Here is a 15,572-nt window from a genome sequence, read left to right as displayed (position 1 = left end):
CAAAGAGGGGCCCACAAAGCCCACCAGCCCCACTCCTTTCTCCCACGGCCTTAGCCTCCTTGGCTTTGTGCCTGTTGCTCCCCAGGGCCACTCTGTGTGCTCAGGGAGGTGGTGTCCCCCATGTGACCCCATCCTGGGAGTCCCTGCTCCTCCATTCCCCTCCCCAGGCTGGCAAGAGGCCAGGAGCTCACCTGGGCAAAGCGGTGGGCCCGCCGGCTCACGGAGAAGGAGTAGGCACTGGGCAGGCTCAGGCTGATGGGCAGCACGGACACATTGAAGTGGAGGAGGACGACACCCTCCCCCAGGCCCTGGAAGTCTGAGTCGTTGACCAGCACGGCCAGCTGCACAGCCCAGCTCTCCGAGATGGGGAGGCTCTGGTTGAGAACCAGCCCTGCAGGTGGAGGCATGTGATGATAGGTAGGGGCCCTGCCCAGGGTGGAGACCACTGCCCCACGATGCTGCACATCTCCCCTGCAAAGCATTCCCTGGACACATGGGCATACGTGTGACAACAGGTACTTCTACCCACACGGTACACAGACAACAGACCTGGCTGTAGGCACTAAGGTTGAAATATTTTAAATGTGAGTCACTGTGCTGAGCTGAGCCCAGAAGACCCTCCTCAGCTGGGAGGTAACCTCAGTGAGGTGTGTGTGTGTGTGCATGTGTATAAGAAAGATGCATGTCAGGGCAAGGACACACAGGTAAAGACCCACCACCACCACCAGCAAGGTCCCAGAAAGACCGTCCTGGCCCCTGAGAACTTCTCGCAACAGTACCAGCCTCCTATGGACCCTCAGATTCCACAGGCCTCAAGCACCCAGGAGCTTCCACACTCCTGAGCAGTCACCGTGTGCCAAGGCTAAGATCCCCATTTAGTGGAGTACAAAGGAGGCGAGGATCTCTGGGTGCACATGGCATACAGAGTGAGTGTGCAGGGGCAAGGATGACATTTTCCCTTGCACAGAATAGAGGTCATCAGAGCTTGGTGAGGAAGAAGACAGGAAATAGGATTAGGTCAGGCAGAAAGGGGTAAAGGCACCAGTGATCCTGGGTTCCCCAGAAGCAGGCCTCCAAACAAGGATCCAAGCACAAGTGGCATATTTGAAAGGTGATCCTACAAAACATAGGCAGGAGAGCAGGCGAGGGAGGTGGGGAGGTTTGGCAACTGATGAGGACACCCAATCCTGCAGGTGAGCCCTGGGGGCACGTGGTGCTTAGCCCTGAGGGTGGGCACATTTCAGAAGTCAGACAGGACAGTCATCCCAGAACCCTCCAATTTGAGGGCACAGAGCTGCTACTGGACATCAACTCCTGTTAGTGGAGAGTTGCTGGGGGGGGGGGTGGTTAAGGATCCCTGGGCACTTGGGCACCTAGGAGGTTGCGGTGAGCCCTGGCGTGGTCAGCACAGGGTAGTGTGGTGGGGGTCCTGCCAGGGTCAGCCTTGGCCTTGGGGCAGTTCAGCGAGAAAGGACAGCCTGTAAACACCCACCAAGGTGGCCAAGGTGAGCCCAGCAGAGACAAAGGCTGGGAAGAGGGTTGGAAGGGGTGGCCACCTGGGGCTGAGAGGGCCAGGACAGGTGTCTACTTGTGCAGGGTGCTGCCCTGCCCAAGGAAAGCAGGTCGCCAGTTCCCCAGGGGGCCCTGTCAGGCCACACTGGTCCCCTCTTACTGTAGTCATGCACGGTTGCCCGCACAAAGCTGCCGTTGGCCTGGGCCAAGGTCTCATTGGGCATGTGCTCCACTCGGAAGGTCCGGAGGGCCTTGGCATCCCCAGAGAGCAGCGTGTTCGTGTACCGTCTCAGGAGCTCCCCAGAGGCTGGCACCACGTCTGCATCGAAGACACGTAACGTGGCTACCACTGTGCCCTGCAAAGAATATGGGGGCCAGTCAGGGCCCCAAAAGCCAGAGCCCATAGGAGGGCATGTGCCCTGCAGGTGGATCAGGTGTGTGCGGTCAGAGCTGGCTCCAGGGACAGCCTGACCAGGGTTCAAGCTGCAAGGGGCCCCCAGCCAGCCTGCTTGTCACCCTTCCTGGGCCACTGCACCTCACCTCTGCAACAGGTGCAATGGCATCTCCAGACTTCCCATGATTATGGGTTAGAACAGATGCCCTGGTGCTCTGTGGAAGACCTCATTCAGGTCCCCACAGTGCAGAGTGGGCACCCCCACTCTCCTTCCAGGAAGCTGGGCCCCGCACAGTGGAGAAGTTAGCTCAATGTCATGCAGTGACAGATGACAGAGCTGGGACCTAAGCACAGTGTCCACCAGAATGCTCTCCTACAGCTTCTTCTGTACCCCAGGCTAGATGGGGTCATGAGGGGGGTTCTGAGTAAAGCCACATGTCATCTCTGCTCTCACTCCTGGCCAAGCTCCACAGTGTTACCATGGAGCTGCCCCGCCAGGCTCATGGGACATTTCCCTACTCCATGTGCTTTCCTCTTGCCCATCCATCCACCAAACCTGCTCCCTGGGTGTCCAGAGAAGCAGGCAACCACAGCATATCCGACCCCGACCCTCCCCTTGCTCCCGCCAGCCTGCCGGCTGCAGGACAGCCCAGGGCCCAGCAGGTGGCAGTCACGCTCCGCCTGCACAGGCAAGAGGAAGGCGGGGCCCCGATGGGAGGGGCGGCGCAGGGACACCCCTGCCGGATCCACTGGCCTGTCTTCCTCCACTCCGGGGTACCCTCCCTGAACTCACTGGCCCTCCCTTGAGGGGCTGACAGCCCGAAGAAGGGAACACCCTCCTGGCAGATGTCCTCTCCGTCTCCTTGGGGCAGTATGCCCCGCCTCTGCAGTACCACAGTTGTGCCCCTCTGATGCGAGCCCTGATGGTTGAGTCAGAGGCTGGGCACCCTTACCCTCAACCCCACCGGCACCCCAACCCCTCCCCTCACCCGCTTCCCAGGGCAGAGGTCAGCTCGGGGCCAGCGGGGCTGGTCCTCTCTCCTCCTCAGCTGTCCTGGAAACCAACAAAACCCCAACAGACAGACTGATGGACAAATGAAAGACGAATAACCACAGTGATGGTCAGCCACATGTCTGGATGGCTAGATGGACAGCTGAATAGACCGAGGAACAAATGACGAATGGAGAGACCCAGATGCACAACAAAGAGATGACAGACACTAGAGAAGCACCAGACAAACGCATAGGCACCTCCTTCCGCTTGAACTCCACCACCGCGCTGGCACTGTCGACGCCCCCGAAGAAGGTGGGCGCAGAGTCGTCCTCGTCGTACACGGTCACAGGGAAGGGCACCATCACCTCCTCCTCGCGCATGCCCATGCGAACCGTGCACGCGGCCACCAGCTCATACTTCTCCCGCTGCTCACGGTCCAGGGTCCAGCGCGTGCTCACCTCCAGGCTGTCCGGATCGCAGCGGAAAGGCAGACTCTCACCTGAGCACCAAACAGACCAGCAACCCCAGGATGACCCTGAGCTGAGGGGAGGGTGAGCTGCCTTCCTCAGGGCCCCACAGGGAGCAGTGTGCAAGAGGAGACAGAGCTGGGGTGCATGCTGGGCCTGGGCCGTGGCCCCTCTTCAGCTTCCACAGTGGAGCACAGCCTCCAAGCACAGTTTGCAGTGGAGATTATGCTCTGAGCATCACTGTGCCTGCAGCCTGCACTGGTGCTGATAGGGAAGAGCAGGGACCAGGAGGTCTGCCTCAGGTCCTCAACCCAATCACCTAGGAGGGCACACCCCTTCACACACCCTGCCTGCCTCCTCTGTGGCGAGGGCTGGCACCAGTCACGCTGCAGGCCCAGAGATCCAGCTCCTAGCGTTTGCTGGTATCTGAAAAACTGTCAGGAATTTTCTTAACTGTGGAAGCAAGACATGCTCATTTTAGAGAATGTGAGAAAAAAGCCACAATTCCACCACTTGAAAACCAACATTGGGGACATCTGGTGTAATTTCATGTTAACACACAAATATTTCTGACTGCCTGGTTTGGATCCCTGCCCTATACACCTGCAGGCTGCGTGGCCTGAGGCTGATGGTTCTGTCTCTGTTCTTCAGCTTCCTCGCCAGAAGATGAAGTGAAGTGAGAGTTGCTCAGTCATGTCTGACTCTGCGACCCCATGGACTATACAGTTCATGGAATTCTGTAGGCCAGAATATTGGAGTGGGTAGCCGTTCCCTTTTCCAAGGGGGTCTTCCCAACCCAGGGATTGAACCCAGGTCTCCCACACTGCAGGTAGATTTTCTATCAGCTGAGCCACCAGGGAAGCCCCAGAAGATGAGATGCTGTGTGTGTTCATCGCCAGACACTGCTGTAAGTTCAATGACTAACTGCAACCTGGTGAGGGGAGGACCAGTAATAACAATATACTCTTCAACCCAAGCCTGTCCTCGAATTCATCCTCCAGAAAGGACCCAGAAAGGGGGAAAAGCTGAACGCTTGAAGGTCAACAGTGACCACCCCATAGCCAACCTCAGGAGGGCTGTCAACTCCACTTGGTGGAAAATCACATCAGAGCCACATATTACATGTGAACTACACATTTCCCTGTATTGCTTATGGTTACAAAAATGGCTTTTCTTTTTAAGCGAAAAAGGCAGCACACTAAACCATATGCTTTGGGGACAATTTTGTACAAAGACATCCATCCCTGTGGCAGGATAAATGAAGGGATGTGGAAGTGTGAGTGACTACTTTCCTTACACTACTGAGTGCTCCTTTAACGTTATGACCATGTGTGGGTGCCATCAACCTGGGGGGAATCCAGGCTTCACTTACCAGCCATCCAGCATAAAAGTGTCCCCTTTAAGTCCCCTTTAAACTGTCCAATGGCACCTCACACACAGCGGCTCAGTTGCCTTCTCTCATCTCCACTCGGATCCAGTGCCCTTCCCCTACCCCATATCCATGTGGCTTCCCCAGGGCCATCGTGTGGTAGGACTATCTTGTGACAAGGTCCACTGTCCTTACAGTGGCTCAGGCGGAATCCTGGAACCATGCTTGGTCCCCTTGTGAATCTCTCAACACCCCACATTCAACTCCCCAGAAAATCTTGCTGGATCTTCCTGCAAAAACATGCCCAGAATCTGCCTGCTTCTTGTGGCCTAAAGGCTTTCACCCTCAACCCCAGTCCTCATCCTCTCACTCAAGGATGTCTCCTGCCTCTTCATAGTTTTCCTGCTTCCTCCAAACCACTCGCCCCAAATCATTTCGAACACATCAGCCCGACTAACCTTTTAAAGTAAGTTATATCCTGTCAATGACACCCTCCCCCCACTCCTGAAAACACCTTCTATGGCTCCCTAGTCCCCTCATCAGGAAGTCCTGCCCCCTCCCTTGCATTTTTCTGCCCTCAGCAGCCTCTGCCCTCCCCTCCAGCCGCACCTCCCCCTCCGCACTTTTGAATGAGCTCGCCCTGCTTGCTGGGCACCCTCCTTTACCTTGCTCCAGCCACCTGATTTAGGACAGTGGTCTCCACCAGTCCGTGCCTTCTCAGCATTACCTCCCACCTGGTCCCTTCAGAGGCCACCCAACGTCCTTAGCGCCTGTGTGGTCTCCACCTGCCCCAGGCATTGAAGGTCCAGACAGGCAGGATTTGGGCCTGAACTTGTTCACTGTTTCATCCCTGGTCCCTAGAACCATGCCTGGCCTGTGGCCAGCATACATGAGATACACGTGGACCTCTGAATGAATGGATGATGGGGTGGTGTAGTCAACTTGGACGGCTCATGTAGAGGAACTGCAGGGCCATGCCTGGCACTCGGCAGGCATCGAGGAAGGCTCCATGCGGCTGGCACTCACCTCCCAGGAGCCTGTAGGCCACACTGACGTTGGGGCAGAGGAACTGCACGGGCAGCAGGCAGAACTGGTGGAAGGTGCCAGGGGGCCTGTTCTCCCGGATGCGGAAGGACAGGCCTGACTCAGGGAAGCAGAGCTCCCGGGGCTTGAGGGCGCCGCAAGCTGGGAAGGAGGCATTGATGATGGAGAAGTACACTCGGGCACAGCCTGGCCACTGGCACTCGCCCTCACGTAGGGATGTGGGTGACAGGAAGACCCGCAGGTAGATGGTAAGCAGCAGGAAGCCGCCCTCTGCAGAGACAAGTCAGGCCCCGCCAGGGTGTCAGCCACACCTGCCCAGCTGGGATCTGAATGGGGAGAGGGCAGGAGCTCCGGGCTGGTGCAAAGCCTAGTCCTCACCAAGGCTAGCGGGGCTCTGCTGGGAACCCCGCCCTGCCCCCTACCTCCTGCTTGCCCCCTACGGCCCTGGACTTGGGATCTGGCAGCCTCAGGGCCCTATGGCTCTGCTCCCTCATCCTGGGGGGTGCCTCACAGGTCCATCTCTCTGATTATTCCAAATCTCAGTTCAAATACCCTTCCTCAGAGAGGTGCGCTGAACCCTGGGTCTAAGATGGAGTGCTTCCCCAAGGCAGGCTCTTGGCACCTCAGGTGACCTCCCTTCCCTCCCTCACCCACTACCCCAACCACTTTCTTTCTTTTCTCACTTTTAAAAACACTACAGGGGTGGAATTGGGTGGGAGGGGGGAGAGAGGTTCAAGAGGGAGGGGACATATGTATACCTATGGCTGATTCATTGTGATGTATGGCAGAAGCCAACACAATACTGTAATTATCCCTCAATTAAAAATAAATAAAACACTTATTCTATTCTATTTTTGCCAGTGTTGCTGCTTGTGGGATCTTAGTTCCCTGACCAGGGACTGAACCCAAGACCTCAACAATGAAAGCTCAGAGTCCTAACCACGGGACCCCCAGGGAATTCCATGCCACCCCTGCAGAGACACAGACTTCCCCAGCACCTAGAGAGGGGATTTCTGGCAAATTCCATCATGGAGGCACCATAGCAACCCCCGTCCAACCCATCTGGATCTCAGCTGGGGCGGGGGCTCTTCCTGGGCCTTCTATCTTAGCTCTAGGTAAGTGTCCCCCCGCTACATCTACTCCTCCCATATTCATCAGTTCTCTGCTTCTTACTAGCCTGTCCTCTGTTGCTCCAGTCCCCTGCTGTGGTTAATAATTCTCCGTATAAACTTTCTCTGTTCTAATTACTGTGATTTCTCTCCTGACTAGAGCTGGCAGGTGCATGAGGCTGCTCTCCAATCACGAACAGAACAGGCCTCCTATGAAACTCAGACCCTTGGCAAATTTCACTCTGGCAGTACTGTTCACAGCAGAGTGTCTGCCTCTCAGCACTCACAGGAGCTCAGAGCTGGCGTGAGGGCCCAGGGAGGCCATGTCTATAGAGCAAGAGGTGGGGTTGTGATCACCATTTGGTGCCACAAGGCAGAACTCTGCTCCACAAACAACCTCCTCCCAGTACCAGGGTCACACATGGCCTTCACTCCAGCTTGGACCCCTGCTCTGAGAAGCCGTCCAGGCCTTCCTCCTGCTCCACTTTCCTCCCCGGCACCAGGCCCCAGTCCTCACCAGGTGCCAAGAGCAGCCTGCTGCTGATGGTAAGGTGGGCTTTCTGTGCAAACAGCTGCTTCTCCACCAAGTTCCAGATCATCCACTAAATCAAGATCTTGGGATGTCTCTAGCCTTTCTTAACTCTTCTCTCACAACCCCACATCTCTGTTAATCCAACTGGAAGACATTTGGAGCCAGCATGGAGAGAGCCCCTCAAGTCCTCCACATAAGTTCTCCAAAATCCCAACAGCCTCAGGAGGCCTGAGGGTCATCAGTGGTCCTCAAGCTCATCCTGGCTCCCTCACGGGCTGGACAAAGAGGACAGGCCAGCCCCATCTCACTTGCTCCACTCTTACACAGCAGGAGTCGTAGGAGCTGTGTGATGGGCTCTAAGGAAGGACCAGGTGAGGGCAGGGCGGGGTGGGTAATGAGGCATGTGGGGGTGGGGTCAGGGCCGCCCCCTTACTGCGGATGTTGAGCTTCTCCCAGGAGCTGTGGTCCAGGCTCTGGTTAAGGTAGAGAAGCCCCGTGTCCTCCTGGATGCGGACCCAGTCATTCTCGTGCAGCCGCGTGTGGTAGGCGCTGTAGAGGTGCTAGCCCAGGCGGAAGCTGGGCATCTCCTCTGGCACGTCCTGCAGGGCATGGACATAGAGCAGGGGCGTGCCGGCCGGCTGGTCCACGTATAGCTTCTCCCAGTAAGCGTCCCTGGAGAAGTAGAGTCCCAGCGGGGCTGTGGGAGGCAGGGAAACACGTGAGGGAAGGAGGGACTGAGGGACGACCACGGTGCAGAGCCCAGCAGCCCTCCCAGGCAGATCACCTTTCCCAGCGGCCTAACTTCACATTTTAGTAATAGCTTCCTTGTGGGCCAAAAAAGAAAACTTAGGTCTTTCTCATCTGTATTCCTAAGAACATCAACACACAGTTATCTGTATAGCTAAACACTAGCTGCAAATACACTGCTTTAAAACAGAAAAAGGAGGAAGTGAGGAAGCATAAACAGTTGCAATATCATCCTCGATTACCTGAGATAGATAAGCACGTAAACCACTCGGCTTTCACCCAAGCTTCTGAGCAAATCACCTGGAGCCAGAGTTTTGAAGTGTACAAGACGCTGCCAGACAAGCAGAGCAGGCAGGGGTCCCCAAAGATGAACTAGAGCACTTTATAAGTAACAACATTCGTGCATGCTAAGTCACTTCAGTCGTGTCCAACTCTTTGTAACCCTATGCACTATAGCCCTCCAGTCTCCTCTGTCCTTGGAATCCTCCAGACAAGAATACTGGAGTGGGTTGCCATGCCCTCCTCTAAGAGATCTTACCGACTCAAGGATTGAACCTGCATCACTTACACCTCCTGCATTGGCAGGTGGGTTCTTTACCACTAGTTCCACCTGGGAAGCCCCTGTAAGTAACAAAATCTTCATCTAAAGTCAAACATGCTCCTACCATAGTACTGAAAAATTCCACTCCATTTATCTGAGAAAAATGAAAACATATGTCCGTCAAGTGACTTGTTCACAAATGCTGGGGTTATTCACAGAGCCAAGAACTGGGAAGAACCCAGATGTGTTCCAGCAGGTTATCAGATAACAAACCTCAGTCCATCACACCATGGAACCCTATGCAGTTAGGATGGGGCACAAACTATTGATACACACGACAGCCTGGACACATCTCATAGACATCCTGCTAAGTGGAAGAAGCAGCACAAAAGAATCACATGGCACCGTTCCAGACTGATTTTAGGTGACAGAAATCAAACTGGGTACCAGCTGGGGGTAGGGGAGGTAATAGACTGGAAAAGCAGGGGGCATATTCTGGGAAACATACATGTTTCATATCTTGATGGGGTGTGGGTCACACAGGGACATCCATTTGTCAACAACATACAGCCAAGATTTGTGCATTTCAACGTATGTAATTGTGGCCTAAATTTATCACTGAGAGGCTGTGGGTAGAGCTGTAAATGCCATGAGGAAGAGGGATGCTGACCATGGCCACGCTGGGTGAACCAATGGGGCACTCATCCTACTACTCTCTTGACTTGGTGTATGTTCAACATTTTGCATCATAAACAGTTATTTTTAAATAGTAAGAAATTTTAAAAAGATGGATAAATGGGCAGGTGATGCTTTAAAAAAAAACTGAAAACCTGCCAATATTCTCTACAAAGCATAAAAAATACTAACACACAAAGCAAACATGAGAAACATTGTACTTGTGTGTGAGCGATTTCTCTTTTCAATCAATTTGTTTCCACCTACATTCTGCTTCTCTTGCAGCCACCAAGATGAGTGGTTGGTCCACTCCACACCAGTGGAAGATACCCTGGGGCTGCCTGGGTCCTTGAAGACACACTTGTGTGTGGGAAACAATCAAGAGCCAACTAGAGTCAGGTGAGGAGAACTGGTGAAGACCTTTTGGATCCCAAAGTGGTGAAACAGAAGAAAACTGGAAGGTTGCCAGCACTGTGCCAGGCTTCCCAAGGATGACTTCAAAGGCAACCCGGCTGGGAATGCCAACTTGAAGTGTGCATTGATTGGGTCCCACCCACCCAGTGTGGGTGCTGCCCTGCCAAACAGGCTGGACCACGGAGCCAGCAGGAGAGGGAGGGAACAGGAAGAGAAACAGAGGGAGAGAGAGGGAAGGAGGGAAAAGACAAATGGGGCTAAGGACAAAGGTAAGTAAGGCAGAGAGGATGGAGGGGAGAGATGCTCTGGCCAGTAGTCAAAGGCTACTGCACACCCGGCACTAAAGACAGAGATGGAAGGAGGGGGCTGCAGGAACGGAGCTGACTTATTAGACCTTCGGAAAACTGCTCCCTAGGAGTGCTGTCCCTGGAGTGGGACCCAGAATCACTGGGTCTCTGCAGGTGAGGTACTGGGAAGGGCAGCTGAACTCCAAGGAGCTGGCCCTGTGCCCAAGTCAGGCTCTGCGTGTGGCCTTCCTGCCCTGCCACCTCTTGGGGGAAGGGATCCACCCAGAGCATCATGCTGCCTGCCATCCAAGGGGGTGGCAGCTCCAGGAGCCCTAGGAAGAAGTCACTCTGGGGAACTCTGGGGAGGGAGCACTGAGACCTGACTTCCCTTGCCGGGGGTCTCACTGGTAGAGACCACGACAGGAGCCACCCACACATGGCTGGATGCCACCCTCCTGTCCCACAGCCTCCCAACTGGCCACGAGGACATGGACTGCCTCTCAGATACACTCAGAGTGTTCATTTCTTCGGGATTTAGTAGCCAACCCTAGCAGGGATGGCTGGCAGCTCAGAGAACTGTGTCAGCCCCAAATGGCCTCAAGACTGGCCTTGATGCTTCTGTGAAAAGGCAGCCAATGGCACTAGCTCGGAGCAGGCCTTTTGCAAGCTGGGCAGAGTGACAGGCCACAGCTGACAGATCCTCCTGCACAGCTAGGATGCACTCCACTGGCTCACGCTTCCTGAGAAGTACACAGTTCGGGGTCCCAAAGAGGACCCTACAGCACTGCTCATACTGCTCTTGTGACAAAGGCAGGAGGGTCCCTGTGGTGTTTCCTCAGCCAACGAGAGGGAAGGGGCAGCTGCTCCCCACCTGTAGTGCACTGAAGCCCCACTGCACTGCCTGGCAGAGTAATAAACCTGGGTCTGCACTCCTCACAGAAATCAGAAGGGCTCCGAGCCCACGGTGGCCCCCTGTCCTGCCCCAGTAAGGCCGGGTCTGGGAAGGCAGATTCAAAGTGGGGGTCAACACCAGACACAGCCCTGCTGCCCCAAAACAAGTGCCTGATTCATAAGCAGCAGCCCAGCTTCCTTTCCCTCCAACACTCCATGAAGGTTGCAAGTCAAAGAGTCTAGGGGGAGCTCTGGGGTGGGCTGTGGGGGGCTGGGGAAGGAGCGCAGAAGCTGATGCTCACAGCCCTGCGGACAGCAAGAGGAGTGGCTTGCTTTTCCCTCCACTGCCACCTTCTCCAGAGGACCCGGCCCACCGCATTCACCCACCCCGCCTCTCAAAGGTGCAGAGTGGGGTGAGCACGGCCAGGTGGACTCACACAGCACGAGGCCAGGCCCCGTGGCACATGGTGACCCTGCATTTTCTTCGCAGCCCCAGATGGAGCTGCTGATGGGATCACTGCTTTGCAAACAGACACCTGGGCAGGACAGAAAGAAAGTTGTTTGTATGCTCGAGGGCACATGTGCAGCCAGCCAGGGGATTGGGATTTGGAGGGCTGTCTTTCCAGCAGCATAGCCCTCACCGGCCTGCTCAACCCCATGTCACATGGTCCAGAACCCACGGTTACTGTGCCCACCCTCCACCCCCACCCCAAGTCCTGGGCGGTGACCGCAAGTCAGGGACACTGGCCTGCAGTAGAAAGCAGCCCCGGAGGGTGCACCATCTTTCGGGAAGGTTGACTTTCTGGCCACAAAGAGAATGAGAGATTTCCCAGTGGCTTGACAGGGTGGTGACCTGGTGGCAGTCCAGGCTTGTGACACCATGCTGGATGGGAAGGGGGCTCTGTGCTGCCAGCCTCCTCCTCATCCTGGCAGAAAGGTGAGCGCCAACCACTAGCGATCTGAGATGCTGCCTTCAGGGCCCCAACCCCAGAGCTGCAGGAGACTCAGTTGGTGGGGAGGGGGGAAGCCCAGGGTGGGTGTGGGTGGGTCCCCCAGATGGCACACAGCCAAGGGCAGCCTGTGTCTGCCAGCCTGCCTGGCCACCAGCTCTCCTTGGTGTGCCAGAGCTCTCCGTGGAGAAGTGAGGTCTGCATTCTGGTCTCCGGAGTACTGTCAAGGATGGTGTGGGACGCCTGCACCCACATCAGCAGAATATCGCGACTTTTGCCTTCTTATTCTCTCAGGATATAATCCCTGTGGCCTCGGTCAGCTGTGCAAGAACTGGCAGCCCTGGGAGCCACCCATGGGGGGTAGGGCTTGCAGATCGGTCTTCTAAGCGGGGGCGAGATGCTCACTCCACCTACCAGGTAGTGAGGAGCAGATCCAGAATAGGGCTCCTCCCCTGGGGCCCCCTTGAGCACATGTACATTCAATGGTCCAGGGGCTGGGAGGTGCCTTGAGCTCCAGGGAGCCCCCACCTCCGAGCTGGTCCAGTCACCACCACACAGACTTCACGTGCAGGATGAGAGCACTGCCTGCTCTCATCTCCGAGCCAGGTCCTACAGGATCCATGTGGGGCCTGGTCTGTTGCTGCCAAAAGTGATTTGTGGGTTGGGCGATGATTGTGAGCAGAAACAGTCTTAAATGCACTTAAAATGCTTCCCAGGTGGTCCCTACTCAGGGCATGGCCGCCTTAATGCTCCTCCTTGTCACAGACACGTTTAGATGGAAAAACACATGGTCCAAGGTAGGGAACGAGGGTGTGGGTGCAGGGCTGGCCTCAGGGGGGTGTAGCCTGGGGAGACCACAGTTCCCCATACTTGGTTTAATGCTCTCCTGTCATTGTCCTAAAATAATTCATAATTCTAGAACAATCTGCATTCTATGGTGGGCCCTACAGATGATGGGGCCAACCCCAGAGGGTGAAGGAGAAGAGCCCGGAAAGGGCCATCAGAGGTGTCCAGTTTCCTGGGTCTGTGCAGCCTCTGTAACGTTCTAGCCTCCTCTGGGCCTCACTTTCTCTGACTGTGAACAAGAGAAGGGCAGGCTGGGGAGAGGAGGAGCTGGTATAGGCCTCACCTTTGCACAGGTACACGCGGTATGAAGTTCACACTTCCGATTTATAATCACTGGGCAAACCTCTTCACTGCCCCATTAAATAGGTAAGAACACGGAGGCTGGGAGGTGAGAAGACTTCCCATGGTCAAACAGCTGGAGGGTGGGCATCTTGGGGTTTGGACGATGACTAACAAAGCGGCGATGGGACTCAGGAGCAAGGCAGATGCTGGCCCCACCAGGAAGCCCCAGGCCTTGCCAGCTGACCACCCCTCCCTGCTGGCACCGTTTTGCCAGGAAGGGCTTTTTGACCAACCTCTGATGAGAGTCTCCCCTGGAACTTGGGGCAGGTCGACACAGCAGGACTTGTAAAACCTGCCCCACCCACACCTTCCACCCCGAATGCTGCTGGGTGACAGGGTCCTCCCCCAACACCTAGTCCCACGTTTCTGCCTCGACAGATGTTGCCAGCACCACGTGGGGTTCTGGCCCCTCAAGTTGCCCTGGCATCACACCAGAGGGTGAGGAGCTGGGCTTTGCTCTCACAGGAGTGGGGATGGGTCCCACACTGCTCATGACATACCTGCCAAAGGTCCTGGCTGCTGCTCGCATTTGCAGAGACCCCAGGCCCCCTTCATGGCATGTGTGTGTATATGCATGAATGTGTATGCACAGGTATGCAGCAGATGGAAACAGAGACAGGCATGTGGGCCCAAGGCCCCATATGCTCCCACCCTGCCCCACCCCTGCAGGAGAAGATGTGCAACTAACACTCAGTGGGGACAGCGGGCTGTCCTGTTCCAAGGAGGGCCTCCTCCAGCATCTTTACAAGCAGAGCCACCAGGCATGGATGGTCTCATTCGGCACACGCAGTCACCAGCCTTTTTGTATCCTGGAAAGGCAGACACCTGGCTGGATGTGTCATTTACTCACATTTGTATGCAGAGAGAAGCAGGCCCAAGTCTCTACTTCACTTTCACTCATTCAACTGTCCACAAGCTCAGCCCTGTGTGAACACTCACACATGAACACTGGTCATACTCGTACACATTCTCAGACCCACACAGAAGCTGTGAGTGCCCTCCTGTGTGGTGGAGAACCACGCAGGTGGACGAGGGTTTCTGGTTGTCATCCCTCACTTCTGCAGCACATTGTGGGGACATCCTGCATGCTCTGCCTCAGTCCATGCCAAATGCACGCAGCCCCTTGGCGCCAATGTAGCCCACGCCCTTGCCCCGCGATCACCTCCCATAGCCCCCAGATGCACCCATCACCAGCCTTTGTGCACCAGCCTCAGCTCCCCCGTGTACTGGAGGGTCACCTCCCGCTGGCCCCCGAGGCTGCAGACCAGTCCTGGCCCCTGCAACCCAGCCAACTTCTCAATATGCAGTGAGCTGTGACCCCACTCTGGGGAGGGAGCCCCTTCCCCAAGCTCCTGCCCTCTGCCTCAGGGTGGCCCACAGCTCTCTTACACTCATCACTGCCGATCAACTCTTATGTTAACCTCCTCTGGTCCAGTCGCTGTGTGGGTGTCTCTGGATTGGACCCAGACTGATACACACATCTCTCTTACACTTAGCATGTCACATGCACATTTTCTCACACTGTTGCAGACCCACCCCCACCTCCCCCATCTTCTTGCTCATTTAGTGAGACATACCGAGCCTACCCAGTCCTAACTGCAGGCTCACCTCACCAGTGCCCCCTGGTCAGCCCTGGCCATGAGAGGCCATGCACAACTCCCCTGAGGTTCCTTTGACCTCCTTGCTACCCTCGACTGAGGATGTGCTGCCAGTCTGACCATACCAACCCAGATCCAGGCAGGTGCTTCCTAACTGGGCACCCTTGACTAGAGTGAGTGGCAGTCACCGTGGTCATCCCACACAAGGCCCCAGACAACCAATGTCCTAGGACTGCAATGTAAAAGCCAGAATTTGGGGCTCTCAAGAAAAAAACACATGGCAAGATGGTCTGATCTAAGAACTGAGTGGGGTGACAATAGTGCCCACATGTGTGTGCAAGGCAGTACCTTCCCGCAGAATCCACTCACCGGGCAGCCCTGCTCCTGCCTGTGACGAGCACCAGATCCTGCAGATGACAGCTTTATTATGGCCCAGCACAATCTCCTTAACAGACGGTGGTTTCCTAATGCCATCACTTCTGCAGGAACAGGAAGCAGACCTCATGGACTCCTCCCCAGGGACTGCCCCTCTCCCTGAGGGCCAGCTGTCCCTGTGGAGGGTCCCCCTAGCCCCACCGCCCAGACAGCAACTTTTGGCACCATTATCCTCTCCTCGTCCACCCCATGCCCCTCCTCTCATATCCTGTTCACATTTTCTCTTTATTCTAGTTGAATATTTGACATGTACAAGCAGTATATTTTGCAGAACATTTATGTCAAAATAGTGTTCTGCAACAAACACTCATGAACCTGTGGCCAACTTAACTGGACGTTTAGCAACAGTGCTGCCCCTCCCACACGCCCCTTCCACCTCATACACTCACAGAAACATGAATCTGGGTCTTTGTTTCCCTTGCCCC

At 55.6% G+C, this 15,572-nt stretch overlaps 1 protein-coding gene across 1 annotated transcript in view; it reads right to left on the bottom strand.

The window, feature by feature from the left end:
• Window positions 1-15,572, bottom strand: part of LOC122691268 (proto-oncogene tyrosine-protein kinase receptor Ret-like) — a 49,157-nt gene that overhangs the window by 19,084 nt on the left and 14,501 nt on the right. The window contains 5 exon segments of the mRNA XM_043897920.1: window positions 192-391; window positions 1,673-1,868; window positions 3,158-3,399; window positions 5,763-6,050; window positions 7,855-8,118. Coding sequence (XP_043753855.1) covers window positions 192-391; window positions 1,673-1,868; window positions 3,158-3,399; window positions 5,763-6,050; window positions 7,855-8,118 — 1,190 coding nt within the window.

This window comes from Cervus elaphus, unplaced genomic scaffold (genome assembly GCF_910594005.1).
Source record: "Cervus elaphus unplaced genomic scaffold, mCerEla1.1, whole genome shotgun sequence".
Taxonomy (NCBI): Eukaryota; Metazoa; Chordata; class Mammalia; order Artiodactyla; family Cervidae; genus Cervus; species Cervus elaphus.
Note: the sequence above shows the minus strand (reverse complement) of the source record. Positions and strands in the feature narration are given on the sequence as shown.